The sequence below is a fragment of the Ahaetulla prasina genome, chromosome 3 (genome assembly GCF_028640845.1).
Source record: "Ahaetulla prasina isolate Xishuangbanna chromosome 3, ASM2864084v1, whole genome shotgun sequence".
Taxonomy (NCBI): Eukaryota; Metazoa; Chordata; class Lepidosauria; order Squamata; family Colubridae; genus Ahaetulla; species Ahaetulla prasina.
In genome coordinates, this window is record NC_080541.1 from 211,571,078 (window position 1) to 211,590,965 (window position 19,888).

The 19,888-nt window shown below is 42.4% G+C and overlaps 1 protein-coding gene across 1 annotated transcript; it reads left to right on the forward strand.

Moving 5' to 3' along the window:
• The first annotated feature begins 1,222 nt into the window (after positions 1 to 1,222).
• On the forward strand, positions 1,223 to 19,801 carry PCK1 (phosphoenolpyruvate carboxykinase 1). Its single transcript, XM_058176841.1, has 9 exons — positions 1,223 to 1,446; positions 5,323 to 5,504; positions 7,043 to 7,246; positions 8,190 to 8,377; positions 11,574 to 11,736; positions 14,233 to 14,457; positions 14,559 to 14,690; positions 16,119 to 16,214; positions 19,344 to 19,801. Exons 1-9 carry the CDS (start codon positions 1,223 to 1,225, stop codon positions 19,799 to 19,801), a joined length of 1,872 nt encoding a protein of 623 aa, XP_058032824.1.
• The last annotated feature ends 87 nt before the right edge of the window (positions 19,802 to 19,888 follow it).

Consider the following 19,888-nt stretch of genomic DNA (forward strand, 5'->3'; position numbering starts at 1 on the left):
CGTTACTGTGACGACAAAAAACCTGCTTTTCTAAATACTACAAACAAGTGCCTTTAGTCTCAGCTGCTGCAACCATCTGCTGTGTGTGCTCAGCCTTTCACTTCTACTGAGAAATGACGATAGGTCCCCCACCCCCCATCAGGGCTAGAACTGGGCCAAAGGTTGGTCAAGCCAAGGCATTTCGTAAACGGGACTTTTTTTTTTAAACCCACTGAGAAGACAGGAGGTCTGAAGAGCATCTACTTCAAACACTCATTAATTGAGCCAGTTAAATGATAAACCCTTTGTGACTACTGTTGGTTGGATGTTTCTGCGGATATCCATCCTTGGCAAGATGTCAGAAGAATTTTTCCCTGGGGTGATTTAAAAGACAAGCCCCCTTTACCTTGAGTGATGGGACGGACTAAGCAAGACAGAGTATTTAAGGAAGGAAAAACCAGAAGTCCCAGGAAGAAGTTCAGTCAGCAGCATCATGTTCCTTGAAAGGACCAACTAAATCTTCTCCAAAGCCAAGAACTGAAACTACTCTGGTAAAGTAAGTATTTATATCTAACACCTGCGTGCATTTTGATATTTTGATTTAAAAAAATTGAGTTCTTTGGGGTGACTTGTATTGCTTAGTCTGAAAAAAAAATTGCTTCTTTTTTGAGAAAAGTTGTAAATTGGTGGTAGAACATATTCATGCCATGCGGAAAAATAAATAAATCCTGGTGTTTTTCTTCCTGGCTTCTATTTACGATGTTTTCAGTTTGAGATATTGCTAATATAGGTAAAGATCACTAATGTAAGTTTTCTTCAGATTTGTTGGATACCAGAACCCATCAGTTCTAACTCAGCCAATGACCGTGGACTGATGGAGATAATTTCCAAACATCTAGTGCAGAGGTCTCCAACCTTGGCAACTTTAAGGCTTGTGGACTTCAACTCCCAGAGTTCCTCAGCCAGCAAAATTGGCTGAGGAATTCTGGGAGTTAAACTCCACAAGCCTTAAAGTTGCCGAGGTTGGAGACCCCTGATCTAGTGGGTAACAGGTTGTTCAACCTTTGTTGTAGATACCATAGTTCATCCATTTGTTTGGCTGAGTTCCACTGAAGACAGTATCCATTCTTATCACTCTGGGTTGTTGTTTTTTTGGCTAACAATTATAAATTTTAATGAAATTTGCAATTCATCTCACAGACAATATTCTCATCGTTGTCAGTTGTAAAAAAAACACCAGGCAATGCCACCTCAAGTGCAAGCACGAATGAATGCCACTCCAAAAGTGGTCCAGGGAGACTTGAAGAGCCTGGCACCCAATGTGAGAAAGTTCATTGAAAGCAATGCCAAGTTGTGCCAACCGAAGGCCATCCACATTTGTGATGGATCAGAGGATGAGAACAAAAAGATCTTGGAGCTCATGGTGGAACAAGGCATGATCAAGAAGCTAAGAAAATATGAAAATTGGTAAGGGACCTCTATTATATGCTGTGCAAAGCCAAATATACTGTATGATCCAGTGTACAATGTTCCTTTCCTTAGGGCTTTCTCCAACTTGTACTTAGCGGTGGTATATGGGCTTGAAGTAACTTTTCTCTCCTCTGTGTTTCATCCCTTATTCTAGCATTGTCCAAAAGCATCCTGAAAGTGTGTACAAAACCTGTTGGAGGGATGTGTAGAAGTAACCAGGAAGAGAGACAATAGAGAAGTGATAGGGATCAGCTATGGGGCAGCAAATGCCATGCCAGACTAAATCGATGAAGGATGAAGAGCAATTCAGTTCAGCAGTGGGGAAACTATCCATAAGTAGCCAGTGTGTTAATGCCATTAATTTAATGTTCTTCCTGGATAGTTCAATATAAGGAAGAATAAAAACTGAAGTTCTCTTTGTTTTTTCTACGTTATTCCAATACAGAACTGCCACTCTTTAATGGATGTGCCATATTTTTAGTGGCTACGTAGCTATCAAAATATCAATAGATAAAGATTTTCTCATTATTGAATGTCTTAGCTGGAGAAAACTTCAGATAGCAATATTTCTCAAAATCATTAGTTTTCTTCTAAAAATACCACTTTTCTTTGTCGCTTGGCAGTCATTCTGATTTTTAATTTTTGGGATCTATCTTCTTTGTGCAGAAAAGATGAAATAAAATCAAGTAATGCACTCAACCTTTGTACCCAGAGTAATTGTAACATGATTTAAGCCATTTGGGGGTGGGGTAGGGAGGGGTTAAATCTGGTCTGGTGAAGCAACTATAAAGCAAATTTCTAGAAACTGGTATATGGAGTGCAGACTGGCTCTCCCCTATTCCAAACTTTAGGGAGAAATTTTATAAGTTTATTTCTTCAACTGCTTAAAAGAATAATTACACATGCAGCATATTAAGAACACAAAATAAAACAGACAATTTTAGCTGGAACCTAGAAGAATAAGCCAATAAGACTCTTACCTCCTCTTTAGTTTCCTGGTTCACTGACACTTACAGTAGATTTGCTAGTTCTTGATACCACAGACTTCTCACGCGACAGATCAAATTCCGTTGCAATTTATGCCAGTACAATAATAACACCAGTTTGCGATTAGCACAAATTATGCAATCACACCCATATAATAATTTGACCCAAGTAGCATAGTTTGCATCTTTGACTTTATTGCAATGATGGGCTTTTTGATTTACCAGACTTTGGTGAACAATGGAACCCTCTTCCCTAAAATGAGAGGTTAAATAAATTAATTGGAGGTTAGATCAGTGGTGGGATTCAGCCACTTCGCACCTCTTCGGGAGAACCAATTGTTAACTTCCTGAGCAGTTTGGCAGACTGGTTGTTGGAAAAAATCTTTAGGGCAGAGAACCAGTTGTTAAATTACTTGAATCCCACCACTGGGTTAGATGAAATAAGTTTTCATTGTATGTCTCATTTATATAAGATATCCTAAAAGTCTTAATGCAGAACTAAAGAAAACAATCTACTGAAGCTTGGCCACATTGTTCTTTAAAGTATATGGAACCCTAAAATGCTTCATAATAGGGATGCGATGGCTCAGTGGCTAAGACGGTGAGCTTGTCGATCGAAAGGTCTGCAGTTCAGCGGTTCGAATCCCTAGTGCCGCATAATGGGGTGAGCTTTCGTTACTTGTCCCAGCTTCTTGGCTTAGGACTGGGCTACTTACGGGACCGCCTACTGCCGGCCTCTATCTCCCAGCGTCCGGTGCGTTCCCACAGAGAGGGACTCCTCAGGGTGCCGTCAGCCAAACAATGTCGACTGGCGGCCCCCAGGGGGAGGGCCTTCTTTGTGGGGGCTCCTACCCTGTGGAACGAGCTTCCCCTCGGGCTTCGACAACTACCTGACCTTAGGACCTTTTGCCGCGAACTTAAAACCTATTTATTTCATATGGCTGGACTGGCCTGATTCTTAAATTTTTAAATTTTAATTGTGGGTTTTAAATTGTTGTAATTTGTATGGGTGTAATGTTATTTTAAATTTCTGGCACATTTGAATCAGTTTTTTAAGGGTTGTTTTAATTATGGTGTATATTTCTGTTTTGTATTTTACTTGCCTGTTCACCGCCCTGAGTCCTTTGGGAGAAGGACAAATTTAATACAAATTAAAACATTATTATTATTATTATTATTATTATTATTATTATTATTATTATTATTATTATTATTATTATTATTATTATTATTCTGCCAACCTAGCAGTTCAAAAGCACTTAAAAAATGTAAGTAGAAAAATAGGGACCAGCTTTGGTGGAAAGGTAACAGCGTTCCATGCGCCTTTGCTGTTAAGTCATGCCGGCTACATGACCACGGAGACATCTTCATACAGCACTGTCTCTTCAGCTTTGAAACAGAGATGAGCACCGCCCCCTAGAATCAGGAACAGCTAGCACATATGTGCGAGGGGAACCTTTACCTTTAAAATGCTTCATAAAATTTTGGTTTATTATTTTAGAAATCAATATTGAGACTAGCATAGGAAGGAGATACGTTAATGATTTCCTTCCCAGCATAAGCAAGCAGCAACACCTGGAAATCAGGAGGACAGAAGGAAATAATAGGTATAGACATAGAAATAGAGATATGCACATACACACACACACATTTATATATTGCAGGTATGTACCGGTATGTATATATAAAAATTATTTGTATCCAACCTTTATTATTTTTTACCTATATCTCAGGGCAACAAACATATCCAACATGCCTTCCTCCTCCTATTTTTCTCAGAACAACAACCCTGTGAGGTGGGTTGGGCTGTGAGAGAGTGACTGGCCGAAAGTCAGCCAGCTGACTTTCATGGCTATGGTGAGACTAGAACTCATAGTCTCCTGCTTTCTAGCCTGGTGCCTTAACCACTCGACCAAACTGGCTTTACACACACACAAACATGCATGCATCTGTGTAGTTGCGCTTTCAAGGAAATGCAGTTCTCAGTTCTTTTATTGTCTCTAAAATGAGGCAGCAGTTTCATATGAATTATGGGTAGTCTTCTGCATAGAGCAATCAAGCTAAGCCCCATCCGAGAGATGCAGGCAGCACGCAAAATCATGCCCCCTCTGGGCCTTGGAAAAGTCTCTCTTCATGGAACCGGTCCCTGGTGCCCAAAATGTTGGGGGCCACTCAGTGGTGGGATTTAAATAATTTAACAACCGGTTCTCTTCCTAATGATTTCTTCCAACAGCCAGTTCACCAAACTGTTCAGAAAGTTAACAACCGTTTCTCCCGAAGTGGTGCGAACTGGCTGAATCCCACCACTGGGGCCACTGCCCTAAAGATTCTCCCGGATTGGAAGTATCTTGAGATCTCCTCTCTAATATTTCAATGATGGCGTCTGAAAATTCCATTCTAGAAACTCTAGAAGTTTTAATGTTTGGAAGTAAATATAAAGTGTCCGGAAGTTTTAATGTTTGGAAGTAAATATAAAGCATCTGGAAGTTTTAATGTTTGGAAATAAATATAAAGAAGCATTTCCATTATTTTTCATTCCAATTAGAAATGGGGAATGCACCCCTATCTTAGATAATGAGGTGGTTATTGCTTATTTTATCTCCTTCCTACTTCTCCTCCCTAAAAATAGTTTTAAAAAGATAGCTGAAAACCGAGCAGGAGTTGGGCTCCATTTGTGAAATGTCTTTCTACAGAATAAAGTCGTGTTCATTAGCAAAACATCACCGGGAGTAAATGGTTTGACTGCACTTAAATAAATAATATTCCTTTCACGATCCAGCATTGTATGGTGCTAGACTGTCTTGAGATAAGGAGAAATTGAATTGGATTTCTGTCATTTTTATTGCTCACATGACAAGTGTAAATGTTCAGCTTCTCTTCTCCACAGCTGGTTAGCCTGCACTGATCCAAGGGACGTGGCCAGAATTGAAAGCAAAACTGTAATTGTGACTCCAGAGCCGCGAGACACCATACCAATCCCCCAAAGCGGAGTGAGCCAGCTGGGACGGTGGATGTCAGAAGAAGATTTTGAGAAAGCCTTCAGGGTCAGATTCCCAGGGTGCATGGAAGGTAGAGACAAAAAACAACAACACAATTTTATGGTTAGAAGTAAAATACTGCAGCTTCCTACCTGTGGTGAAATAGCAATAGCACTTAGATTTATATATCGCTTCTCAGTGCTTTACAGCCCCCTCTAAGCGGTTTACAGAGTCAGCCTATTGCCCCCAATAATCTGGGTCCTCATTTTACCAACCTTGGAAGGATAGAAGGCTGAGCTCACCTTGAGCCTGGTGAGATTCGAACTGCCAAACTGTTGGTAATTGGCAGTCAGCAGAAGTAGCCTGCAGTACTGCACTCTAACCACTGCACCACCACAGCTCTTCACGTAGAAGAGATTAAAGAACATTGCTTCAAAGTTGTGAACATTTTTTCATTTATTCCATGGCTAAACAATCCTTGTAAGCCCAATAAAAAGAGCAACTTCTGTTAATAATGGAGTGAGTGTGAATGCCACAGCCAATGACGTCTTTATTATAATTATTTTTACCTCAGGAAAACCAGTAGAATGGTGGTTTACTTATAGTTGTGTTTTGGTGGGCCTATAATGTCAGTTATTTAATACTAGCTCTCTTCAGATTTGCTAGTCTACTTAGAAGTCACATCTGGATTTGGATAGACAGCAGTATGTAACTCTTGAACTACTGTTTTGGAATCCAGTCATCTAATTCTTAAAATGTGTTTCATGAAGGGTTGGAATGGCCCAGACTGATCTTCAACAAAAAAAGTTGCACTACAGAGTGCTGTTGTTCAGCTCCTGTTTCTTTCCCTGATAGCCCTCCATGAGAGCTGCCCACTCCCTTATATTTTTCAAACATGTTCCTCCTGGGGATCTTCCAGAACCTCTGCAAAACATAAAGGTTTCCCCAATGTTATTGATAGGTCCTCTTTGATGATCAAGTTTGTCATATCTGCCTTTTGAACCTCCTTAGTGGGACCACAATTTCCACAAAGATCGAATGAGACTGCAATCTACACTTATCTTCTAAACTTAAACTTGGAACAGCTTAATGATATACTGCTGGAATTTGGCATACATTTGCAGTAAAATGTGGGGCTAAAGAGTAGTAATCAATAAATCCAACTCCTGTTAACTGGCAGAATGTTTGTTTCATTCTTCTGAATTTGGAATCTGGCCCTTACATGCTGGTTTTGCCAGATGTTACCTAGTATTAAAATGATTTGTACCCAAGTTCTGTAAACAAAACAAAACCTTTACCCATAAATGTGTATTTTACTGGAGACAGAGGAAAAGAGTATTGAATGGGGAGCAGCCTTCGTAAACCTGGTTCCCTCAGATGTTTTGAACCTGAACTGTCATCCTGGCTCAGAATGATGGGAGTCCTGTCCAACTGCAAGCTGTCTGAATGGGGAGAATAACAGAGTTGGAAGGGACCTTGGAGGTTTTCTAGTCCAACCACCTGCTCAAGCAGGAGACGCTATACCATTTTAGATAAATGGCTGTCCAATCTTTTCTTAAGACTGGTATAGTAACTTAGTAGAGATTTATAATTTTGTTTAGGATTCTATCCTCTGTTTCTCTTCTACAGGTCGTACCATGTATGTCATCCCATTCAGCATGGGACCGATTGGTTCTCCTTTGTCGAAGTTTGGGATTGAGCTGACTGATTCGCCTTATGTGGTGGCGAGTATGAAAATTATGACTCATATGGGAACATCTGTCCTAGAGGCTCTGAGCGATGGCGAATTTGTAAAATGCCTCCATTCGGTTGGGTGCCCTTTACCATTAAAAAGTAAGCCATTCATAAGCTAAAATTTGTTCATCCTGTCTTTCCCAAAAGATAATTGTTAATTTATTTACCAAGCAGAATATTCAGAGTGCTGTAATTACGGAGTTGCCAAGTATCTCTTTGAATAAGAGATGCTAAGTTGGAATTGGTTGGTCATTAAATGCAACAAACCAGAAATTATTCATTAAAGAAAGAACCAACAAAGCATTCCTAAATATTTTGGGGTTCTTCCAAATGACCGAATTGTAGCTTGGATGAGAAAATGAAGTGCAATCTGGTTCTATCACATCTTTTTCTCAAAGCACCCATGAAGAATTAGCTTTTTTCCAAGAACGTGGTCCACTCCGAGCCACTGTAGCACTGCTAGCTAAGCAAATAACTGCATTGTATTACAACTCAATTTTTTTTATCAGACAAAAGAGAAAGGAATACAGGTAGTCCTTGACTTACAACCACAATTGGTGCCAAAATTTTTGTTGCTAAGTGAGACATTTGTAAAGGCAATGTTTCCCATTTTATGACCTTTCTTGCCGTATTTGTTAAGTGAGTAACTGCAGTTGTTAAGTTAGTGACAGTGTTGTTAAATGAATCTGACTTCCCCATTAAGTTTGCTGGTCTGAAGAGCCCAAAAGGTGATCAGACGACCCCAGGAGACTGAAACTGTCATAAATACATGCCAGTTGCCAAGCGTTTGAATTTTGATCACATGACCATGGGGATGCTGCAACGATCAGGTGAAAAATGGTCGTAAGTTCCTTTTTTTTAGTGCCGTTGTAACTTTGAGCAGTCACTAAATGAACTGTTGTAAGTTGAGGGCTACCTGTATGTTCATGCTGTCTATTTTCGAAAGGGTACATGGCAAAAATACAAAAAAATAATAATAATAGATGTCACTTTTATGCAGGTGATCAATCAGAAGTAACAAACTCTATTTTGCATTTTGCAGAGCCTCTAGTGAATAACTGGCCATGCAACCCAGATTTGACGTTGATTGCTCACATCCCGGATCACAGGGAGATCATTTCTTTTGGAAGTGGCTATGGGGGAAACTCTCTTCTAGGAAAGAAGTGTTTTGCTCTCAGAATTGCCAGCAGGATTGCCAAGGAAGAGGGCTGGCTTGCAGAGCACATGCTGGTGAGAAAAGTTTTAACAACTGGATTATTTTCAATTCCAGTCAACGGACTAATGAATAGAATAGAATAGAATAGAATAGAATAGAATAGAATAGAATAGAATTTTTTATTGGCCAAGTGTGATTGGACACATAAGGAATTTGTCTTGGTGCATATGCTCTCAGTGTACATAAAAGAAAAGATATGTTCATCAAGAATCATAAGGTACACTTAATGATAGTCATAGGGTACAAATAAGCAATCAAATCATACTAGGAATGATACTATACTATACATACTATATCAATATAAATTGTAAGGATGCAAGCAACAAGGTTACAGTCATACAGTCATAAGTGGAGGGAGATGGGTGGTGGGAACGATGAGAAGATTAATAGCAGTGCAGACTTAGTAAATAGTTTGACAGTGTTGAGGGAATTATTGGTTTAGCAGAGTGATGGCGTTCGGGAAGAAACTGTTCTTGTGACTAGTTGTTCTGGTGTGCAGTGCTCTGTAGCATTGTTTTGAGGGTAGGAGTTGAAACAGTTTATGTCCAGGATGTGAGGGGTCTGTAAATATTTTCACAACTCTCTTTTTGACTCGTGCAGTATACAGATCCTCAATGGAAGGCAGGTTGGTAGCCTGTGGAAGGCTGTGTCTGTCTTGTTGGGTTGCAGAACCAATCCAGACAGTTATAGAGGTGCAGATGACAGACTCAATAATTTCTCTATAGAACTGGATCAGCAGCTCCTTGGGCAGATATCAATCCAGGGCCAATATGGCTATAGACCCATGAATGAAAGTTCATGGTTGCTTAGTTCCTCCTAGACCTCATCTCTGGATTTCTGTATGAGTATTTTAAAAAAAGAGAAGGATTTTCACTGAATTCTGTAAGGATGTTTTGATAGATAGGCATCCATTGAAAACAAATATTTAAGAGTTTGAATCAGCAAACTCTTTCTGACTTCAATAGTGGGGAAAACGAATGTCATGGAGAATGGGGGCCCGACCAGAATGTTGATAATGAAGGCTATAAGCTCTCAGTTCAGAATAAATACCTGTTCTCAGAATGTTATATTCCCTGAATATACTTGGCTCAGGCTGTCCAGTTTTGGAATGCTATTAGGGAGAGATGCTATGCTCCAGATAAAACCAAAGTAATTTAATAATAATAATAATAACAGAGTTGGAAGGGACCTTGTAGGTTTTCTAGTCCAACCCCCTGCCCAGGCAGGAAACCCTACACCATTTCAGACAAATGGTTATCCAACATTTTCTTTAAAAATTCCAGTGTTGGAGCATTCACAACTTCTACAGGCAAGTTCTTCCACTTATTAATTGTTCTAACAATGTTGACATTTCCCTGCCAACATCTATAGTATCTTCCCCAATCGTTCAACTATAGGATATCCTCGACCTATGACCACAATTGAGGCCAAAATTTCTGTTGCTAAGCTAAGACTGTTGTTAAGTGAATTTTATCCCATTTTACGACCTCTCTTGCCACAGTTGTTGAGCGAATCACTGCAGTTGTTAAGCTAGGAATACATTTGCTAAGTGAATTTGGCTTTCCCATTGACATTGTTTGTCAATGTCATATGGCCCTGGGACAATGCAACCGTCATAAGTATGAGTCAATTGCCAAGCATCTGAATTTTGATCACATGACCCTGGGGATGCTGCAAGCATCCGATTGTAAACCACAGATGCTGCAGTGGTCATAAGTGTGAAAAACAGTAATAAGTCATGTTTTTCAGTACTGTTGTGACTTTGAACTGCTGTATTGTGCCAAAATAATAATGAGGATAGGCTTCATCCCAATGGCTGAGCGATGGTTTGAAGATTCTGTAAGTTACAGTCTCCATCAAAACATGGCTTGGACGAGGAGCAAAATACTTAAATGTGGAAAATTCATGCATAGCAACCAGAAGAATGAATTAGGCATGTGAGATAACATTCAGTGGTTGTATGCTTGTCTTATTTTTCATGAGATGCCTATTTTGAAGTTAAAGCAGTAGTCCCCGAATGCTTTGAGTGCGATTAAAAATAAAATTTTAAAAGGACATATTTATTTGTGAGCCAGCCAGAGTCATTGAGGGTTAGGCAGCAGATATGTATTTATTTATTTATAACATGTTCTGCTTCTCATCTCAAAGTGGGATTTTCTCAAACAGGGGAAAAAAGTATAGGCACTCTGAAGAAAATGTATGTACATCTATACAATTTTAGCATAGTGTAAAAGTAGGGGTGTGCAACCTTGGTTACTTTAAGACTTGTGGACTTCAATTCCTTGGTAACTTAATAATAATAAAAGATTAGCGAGTTGGAAGGGACCTTATAGGTCACAGTCCAAACCCCCGCTCAAGTAGGAGACCCTACACCATTTCTGACAAATCTTTTCTTGAAAGTCTCAAGAAAAGCTCCCACAACTTCCGAAGGCAACTTCTGTTCCATTGGTTGATTGTTCTCACTGTCAAAAAGTTCCTCCTCATTTCTAGGTTGAACTTTAAGATTTCAACTTCATGCTGTGGCTGGGGTAGTCTGGGAGTTGAAGTCCACAAGTCTTAAAGTAGCTAAGATTGGAACCCCTGGTGTGAACTATAATCTTACATTCCCTGAACTATAGTTCACCTGCAACAAGACTAGTTGAAGTCAGATATTGTCAGGTGTGCCTCCGTTCAAAACTCAAGAAAGAAAAACCCCAACTCCATGTTTATAGAGAAAGGTACTTTGACTGAGTATGAACTGAATGCAGCGAAAGAAGATCAAGGTCTGAAGCAATAGGCGCAAAAATCAGATATTGAAAGCAATCCCAAATCCCTCCCCCCCAAGGATTCAGATTGAGTGTCCAATCCACATCACCTCAAGGTGTCATGTGGGACTCTTCTTCAGACGGGCTCCACCTCTCTGGTATGGTTGACCTTGAGTGCTACCAGCTCCTTTCACAGCTGCTTTTGAAGCCTGTGAGAAGTTTTCTCCCTTTCTCTCTCCACCAGCTCACTTCCCCCTTCCCCCATATACCAGCAAAACCTCCCCCCTCCCATTACAATGGCAACCGATAGCAAGCAAGCATCATAGGCAGAGGCTAACACATACAACTTCAGAATAATGACAAGTTCGGAAGTTGCCATTAAGAATACTTCGTATGTTTTTGCTTGATGCTGCATGTTGAGTTTTGGGGAAGGAAAAAAAAAAGCATTCCTTGTGTTTTTAAACAGATTTTAGGTATCACAAATCCAAAAGGTGAAAAAAAATACTTTGCGGCAGCTTTTCCTAGCGCGTGTGGAAAAACCAACCTGGCTATGATGAATCCATCTTTGCCAGGGTGGAAAGTGGAATGCGTTGGAGACGATATTGCTTGGATGAAATTCGACGACAAAGGTAATTTACTTAGGATTCAGATGGGAGTTGATGGTCCAAAACTCTGCTCCAGTTAGCTGGGGAAGCTATACTCATCTATATCTTTTCCCTCCCGTCAATTCTGTTGTTGTTCCAAGAAGGGAAAAGGTAATGATTAATTTGTACACATTTGAGACAGGCATTTGTGTGCACTATTTATATATTGAATTTATATCCTTGGGCAGTCAAAATCGACTTTGCAGTTTGCATGATATAAGGCAAACAGTAAAATATCCACGGCATAAATTAAAAACTTCTAAAACAAAATGATTTCATAAGTTACACCCACTTACCAGTAAAAATAAATTGATGGCAAAATCCAAGCTAAGATGCTTTACAAAATAATTCAGTTTTAAGTGTCTTTCTGGGAGCTGTCAGAAAGGGGGGGGGGCGTTCAATTTCAACTGTGAGCTACTGAGCTTGCCAGAAATGTGGCCAATGGGCAGTTTTTGTTGCAATTACCTTAGAAGTCATGCCAGTTTTAGTTGGAATCAAGGGTTCTGCAAATGCCAAGCCTTGGACATTGGAACGATTGTTCTCCAAGGGCTTTCTCTAATGTTCTGGATTTCTTTATAGACTGAGAGGTAGTGAAGGATGTGGCAAGCCCTTGAAGTATATGAGACTGAGTTGTGTACAAGAATGGCAAACTATTCCAACATTCCCAGGAGGGACTAGGCAATTAACAGTAACAGAGTTGGAAGGGACCTTGGAGGTCATATAGCCCAACCCCCTGCTCACGCAGGATGCCTCTACTAGGAATTCGAACCACCAAACTGCCGACCTTTCTGATCAATAAGCTCAGTGTCTTAGCCACTGAGCCACCTAGTCAGGCTTTAGAAGGGCAGGATGGAAAATAGCACATTTTGTGAATGCAGGTGATTAAGTGAAGGGGAAGAATCCTAAACATCATTTAAGAGTCTCATGATATTTCAACTTTGGTTGTTTCAAAGTTAGGGTAGCCTGCCCCCATGCTGTCACTATCTGTTGTGTCTTCGGCTCCCGAGCCTGGCCTCCTGGCAGAGAGTGACTCAGTGAGTGAGGGGAAAGGGCTGACAGGGCTTCCCTCTGCAGGACCTTCCTCTCTGGCTCCGTTCCAGGTCCCAGAGGCAGGCCAGGTGGAGGAGATCACAAGGCCTCTTTCTCCCGCACCTTCCCAGGCAATGCCTCAAGACCCAGCTGCTGACAATCAGTCCTGGTTAAATCCCAGGCATCGCAGAAAGGAGAGTCGGGAACAACAAAAGAAGGGGTGGGGCAGGCCTAGAGAGTGCTGAGTCACAGAGCCACACCCCACAGGGTATAAAAGCAGGAGGAGCTGTTCTATAACTTCTTGTGATGGACAAAAACTGACTCTTGGAAACTTTGGCTGCAATATTTCGAGACTAAGAATTTGGCTTCTGGATTTCTGTTTATTTTTGATTGGTTGATTGGATTATCTTGGTTGCTTCAGCAATGAACTGCAGCTACGCTGTCTTCTGAGGAGATAAGAGAACTTGGCAGGCAATCGCAGGTTCGTTGCCAGAACTGATATCTGTCGTAGGAATAAATTGCTGGCAGATATAGTCAGCTCACGTGTCTTCTTGGTTGTGGTTGGGGGGAGACAGAACACTATCCTTCCATGCTAGCATAAATTTTGGGAGCGGTAATCCTGGTTCAGGATTACCGCTCCAGATGGAATTAAGGAAGATGGAGTACCAGATGGAATTAAGGAAGACAAAAATAATAGAGGTGAAAGAAAGGAAAAATTATAGTAAAAAGGTAAAGGTTCCCCTCGCACATATGTGCTAGTCATTCCCGACTCTATGGGGCGGTGCTCATCTCTGTTTCAAAGCCAAAGAGCCAGTGCTGTCCGAAGAGGCTTCTGTGATCATGTGGCCAGCATGACTAAATGCCAAAGGCGCACGGAACGCTGTTACCTTCCCACCAAAAGTGGTCCCTATTTTTCTACTTGCATTTTTTACGTACTTTCAAACTGCTAGGTTGGCAAAAGCTGGGACAAGTAATGGGAGCTCAAGGCACTAGGGATTCGAACCGCTATACTGCTGACCTTTCAATAGACAAGCTTAGCCACTGAGCCACTGCGTCCCCAAGGTTATAGCAGAGTTGGGTAAAAATTGGATTGATGAATATTCAGAGGTAGGTCCCAAAGGTGCTTTTTCAAAAGGCAACTGGACTTCCTGCGTTTTTGCTTGAAGACGTTTCGCTTCTCATCCCAGAAGCTTCTTCAGTTCTTGGATGAGAAGCGAAACATCTTCAAGCAAAAACAAAGTTCAGTTGCCTTTTAAAAAAGCACCTTTGGAACAACAATGACTCAGGATGGCTGAGAATCTCTATAGACATTCAGAGGGAGGAGAATCAGTTGTGATGAATGGACAGAAAGAAGAGGAGATGATAATGGAAAAGATTCCCACTGCCTCTCTGGCATCTTAGCCACCTTGTGAATGATTATCTGAAGGTAGCATCTTATCTAATGTTTCCTAGGTAATTTAAGAGCCATCAACCCGGAGAATGGCTTTTTTGGAGTTGCTCCTGGAACCTCTGTGAAAACCAATCCCAATGCTATGAAGACAATACAAAAGAATACCATCTTCACCAACGTAGGAGAAACTAGTGATGGAGGCATCTATTGGGAAGGTATTGACCAGGAGCTTCCACCTGGAGTCACTCTCTTGTCTTGGAAAAAGAAAAAATGGACTGCCGAAAATGGTATGAAGGAGACCTATCCTCCCATCTATTATTTGGGTTGCATTTTTGGTTACTGCAATGATGAAAGTGTGACATATATTTGTCTGAATGTATTTGAACAGAGGAGCCTTGTGCTCATCCCAATTCCCGATTCTGCTGTCCTGCTAGCCAGTGTCCTATTATTGATCCTTCCTGGGAAAATCCAGAAGGAGTCCCAATTGAGGGCATCATATTTGGAGGACGGAGACCTGAAGGTAAGAACCGCAAGCTAAGATCATAGCTCCTTCAGCTTAAAAAAGTATTGAAAACAATTCAGAGTCATTTGTGTAAAACTAGGAAAAAAATTAATAAATATTGGAGATAAATTACATTAAGGAAAAGAAGAGGGGGAAAAAACGAAAGCGCCACATAAATAATGACTATCTCATCTTTTCTGTGCTCAAGATACAGAGTTAATTTTCTTAAATTGTAAGAAGTCAGATTTCAGTTAAATATTACAAATTAGCATTAAGAGTGTCTTGATACTAGACTAGTGACTGTCCATTTCCTCATTAGTGACTTAATACCATCTTCATAGCACCACTCAATCCCTATTGCAGGAACATGAAGCCTATCATTACTGCTATTTTACTTTGATGACTCTAGAATAGTGGTGTCAAACTCAATTTCATTGAGGGCCACGTCAGGGTTGTGTTTAACCCCGGGGGGGGGGGGGAAGGGGCGTGGCCAGCATGATGTCACTTATGTCGGGATGTGTGTGTGTGCCTGTGGCAGCCCGAATGCTCTGCCAGTGCAAATGGGCTCCTGAGCTCCGTTTTCAACTGGAACAGCCTCCTGTAACCCTCTCCCAGTGAAAATGTAGCTTGGGGCAGGCCCGTGTGCATTTTTGCTAGCAGAGGCATTGCGGGCCGGTCCTTTGCTATTTCCAGGGCAGCCGCGTGGCCCAAATCTAAGCACCCCAGGGGCCTCATCTGGCCCCCGGGCCTTGAGTTTGATGCCCCTGCTCTAGAAGATGTACAGGGAAATGACCGGAGAGAGGTCCTCTTTTTCTGGTCATCTTTATGCAAAGCTAGACACCCATCTTCCAGAGATGCCTTAAGATGAATTCCTTCTTTGAACAGGGAGGTTGAATTAAATGGCCTCTTCTAAGCCATGATTCTAGGCCTCCTGCATTTTTTTAAAAGCCTGCTAGACTGCTGCAGGATATTTCTTAGCAGAATATTTGATACGGTGGGAATTGCAGTCCCAACATTTCTGTAGGGCACCAGCTATAGGGCTTAATATGTCTAGCTGTAGTTCATTTGCAAACCACAGTAAATGTTCACGGTACATATAGAAATTATAGAATAGTTCTTAGGTAGCCTTTGATCAGAGAAAGTCCTGCCATTCACAATACTGAACTCTCTTCCCACCCCAAGTATAACTCAGCAGTACCTTTGCAGAGGCAAAGGGGCCTTAGCTAACATAAATCCCCTTCCCTGACTCTTTGTACCTTAAGATAGATAGAACTGTTTACATTCTGAATAGATTAGATAAGCCACAGGGAGGATGCCTGTGCAGGGATCCCAAATTTACAAATGCTGGTGAACGTATGCCAGCTGCTGCCGTGATCTAAAGCAGCAAACTCAATTAGGTGCAGCACCAGTAACCTTTAAATATTCCAACCATTCCGTTTTCTCCAGGTGTGCCTCTAGTTTATGAGGCTCTTAACTGGCAGCACGGGGTATTCATTGGTGCAACAATGAGATCGGAAGCAACAGCCGCTGCTGAATATAAAGGTAAGTCAATATGAAATAATGCCTTGGCAATAATGCTTTTAAATGCCTTGGCATTTAAAGTGCATGGCTCAATATTTTCACCTAGAAATTCTGAACATTTGAAAGAACCAACCTTCCTTCCTTCCTTCCTTCCTTCCTTCCTTCCTTCCTTCCTTCCTTCCTTCCTTCCTTCCTTCCTTCCTTCCTTCCTTCCTTCCTTCCGTCCTTCCTTCCTTCGATAGTAAAACTACCTTGGTACTTAAACAATTGCCACGCCATACAGGGCATGCAATTGAGTCATTGTGTAAATAAAGAAATACTTAAATTTTAGGCAGAGGGGTCTATTCTAGATAATTCTTAGATAATTGTTATGCATCTTCACATTCAGAACCAAGCCAAACAGTTCTTTAATGCTTCTTCTCCTTCACTTGTGGAAATTTGGTTGGACAGACAATAGTTCACTTTATTTTTTATTTTATTTATTTATTTTTATTTTATTAAATTTCTATACCGCCCTTCTCCCGAAGGACTCAGGGCGGTGTACAGCCAAAATAAAACACGGAATATATGCAATTAAAAGAATTTAAAAAGAACTATTACTATGTGGCCGATTATTAAAACATTTAAAAATTTAAAATATTATTAAAACCCCAATTTAAAACGGCTATTTATGCCAGTCCTGCTTGAATGAATAAATATGTTTTAAGCTCACGACGAAAGGTCCGAAGATCAGGCACTTGACGTAAGCCAGGGGGGAGTTCGTTCCAGAGTGTTGGTGCTCCCACAGAGAAGGCCCTACTCCTGGGGGCCGCCAGCCGACATTGTTTGGCGGACGGCACCCTGAGAAGGCCCTCTGTGAGCGTCTGGTCGGTGGGAGGCATAAGGTAGCAGCAGGCGGTCTCGTAAGTACCCGGGTCCTAAGCCATGGAGCGCTTTAAAGGTGGTAACCAGAATCTTGAAGCGCACCCGAAAGACCACAGGAAGCCAGTGCAGACTACGGAGCAGTGGTGTTACATGGGAGCCACGAACGGCTCCCGTTACCACTCGCGCAGCTGCATTCTGGACTAACTGTAGCCTCCGGGTGCACCTCAAGGGCAGCCCCATGTAGAGAGCATTGCAATAATCCAGTAATCCAATAATCCAATAATAATAAACTTTCCGAGATTAGTGTGCCTAGTTAGGCAAGCCTGCCTTGTATTTGTGTGTGCGTATGTGTATGTGTGCATTTTGCAAGCTTGGTTCCGACGGATTTACCTTCTGCACCACTCTGTTGTAATCCACACAACAAGTTCCCTGAAATTAAAGACGTGCAATTTTTATCACATTGTCGGCTTTGAAATAACGAGAGAGAGAGAGAGAGAGAGAGAGAGAGAGAGAGAGAGATCATGGGATTGAATAATTAGTGGAACAGGAGGGACAGTTGAGATTTGAAAGACGACATGGGAGATTAGAGCTTTAATGCTTGCCTTGGTTTTTGATTGTGATGCTGCTTCCAGCCCAAAGTATCTTTGCCTGCAGTGGGAGCTTCTTCTCATGGCCAAGATATTGTGGCCTGTCGGCTGCCGGCCCCACCACCATCAAGGCAACCTGAGAGCTCCGAGGGGGAAGAGGGAATGGAGCTGTCAGACTAGAGACAAGAGGTGGAGCCTGAGCCATCCATCAACCCTCAGATGGAGAGTCAACAGCCCCCACCCAGGTCTGGAGGTGGCTGATGAGGAAGAGGAGGAACAGCTGGGTCTGCAGCTGGATCCTGCTCAGCTACAGCTTAAAGAAAAATTAATCATAATAATGTGCGTCCCAAACTAAGGAGCCTAGATTAAAAGTTGCTTGAATTTGACTACTACAGGTAGTCCTCAACTTACAACGGTTCATTTAGTGACCATTACAACAGCACTGAAAAAGGGGACTCGTGACCATTTTTCACACGCATGAATTTTACAGCATCCCTGTGGGGTCAAGTGATCAAAATTCAGACACTTGGCAACTGACTCATATTTATGACGGTTCCAGTGTCATGCCATCCCCTTTTGCGAACCTTCTGACAAGCGAAGTCAACAGGGAAGCCAGATTCATTTAGCGACCGTGTTCCTAACTTAACGACGGCAGTGATTCGCTTAACAGCGACGGCAAGAAAGGTCAAAATGGGGCAAAAGCTCACTTAACGAATGTCTCACTTAGCAAACATAAATTTTTGGGCTTCTTTGTCCTAATTCTACGATAGTGATGGCGAATCTTTTCCGCACCGAGTGCCCAAACCGGAATGTGCGTGTGTGCACAGATGCATACGCATGCATGTGTGTAGATGCATGTGTGTGCACACTGGAGTGCTGGCCCACTGGTCTTTGCGTGTGCCAAAAACCCCGCACCTGCCAGCTGGTCTTTGGGTTTCCAGTGTACACATGCACTCCAGCCAGCTGGTCTTCGCGTGCGCTGGCCAGCTGGTCTTTGGGTTTCTGGTGTATACATGCATGCCAGCCAGCTGGTCTTCGTGCACGCTGGCCAGCTGGTCTTTGGGTTTCTGGTGTACACATGCACGCCAGCCAGCTGGCCTTCGTGCGCGCTGGCCAGCTGGTCTTTGGGTTTCCGGTGTACACATGCATGCCAGCCAGCTGGCCTTCGTGCGCGCTGGCCAGCTGGTCTTTGGGTTTCCGGTGTACACATGCATGCCAGCCAGCTGGCCTTCGTGCGCGCTGGCCAGCTGGTCTTTGGGTTTCCGGTGTACACATGCACGCCAGCCAGCTGGTCTTCGTGCGCGCTGGCCAGCTGGTCTTTGGGTTTCCAGTGTACACATGCATGCCAGCCAGCTGGTCTTCGTGCGCGCTGGCCAGCTGGTCTTTGGGTTTCCAGTGTACACATGCACACCAGCCAGCTGGTCGTGCATGCTGGCCACCTGCTCTTCGGGTTTCTGGTGCTCTGGTGCACGCAAACACCAAAAGAGCAGCTGTGGATGGTGTGTGTGCCCACAGAGAGGGCTCTGTGTGCCACCTCTGGCACACGTGCCATAGGTTTGCCATCATGGTTCTACGACTACCTGAGGCAGATGTCAAAGGCTGCATGATTTCAAGTGAGTAAATGTGAACCAGGTGATCTTAGAAATAATGGTGGACTAATTGTGGATGAGACTTTCCATACTTTTTGTTTTCCCCTCAGGAAAGATCATCATGCATGATCCTTTTGCTATGAGGCCTTTCTTCGGGTACAATTTCGGTCAATATCTTTCTCACTGGCTCAGCATGGCACATCGGCCTGCAGCAAAACTCCCCAAGATCTTCCATGTCAACTGGTTCCGGAAAGATGAACAAGGACGATTCCTTTGGCCCGGCTTTGGTGAAAATTCACGGGTGCTGGAATGGATGTTTAAGCGTATCCAGGGAGACGAAGACTGTGCGCAGCTGACGGCCATTGGCTACATCCCCAACCACACAGGACTGAACTTGAAAGGCTTGGAAAGGGTCAGCCTGCAGAAACTCTGCGACATTTCCAAAGAGTTTTGGGAAAAGGAGGTGGAAGAAATTAAGAAATATTTTGCAGAACAGGTGAACGCCGACCTCCCGTATGAGATGGAAAGAGAAGTTATTGCATTAGAACAGAGAATTAAACAACTGTAACATTGACTGGACACTGTAGACCAGGGGTGTCAAACTCTATTCCATTGAGGGCCACATCAGGGTTGTGTTTGACCTCAGTGGGCTGGG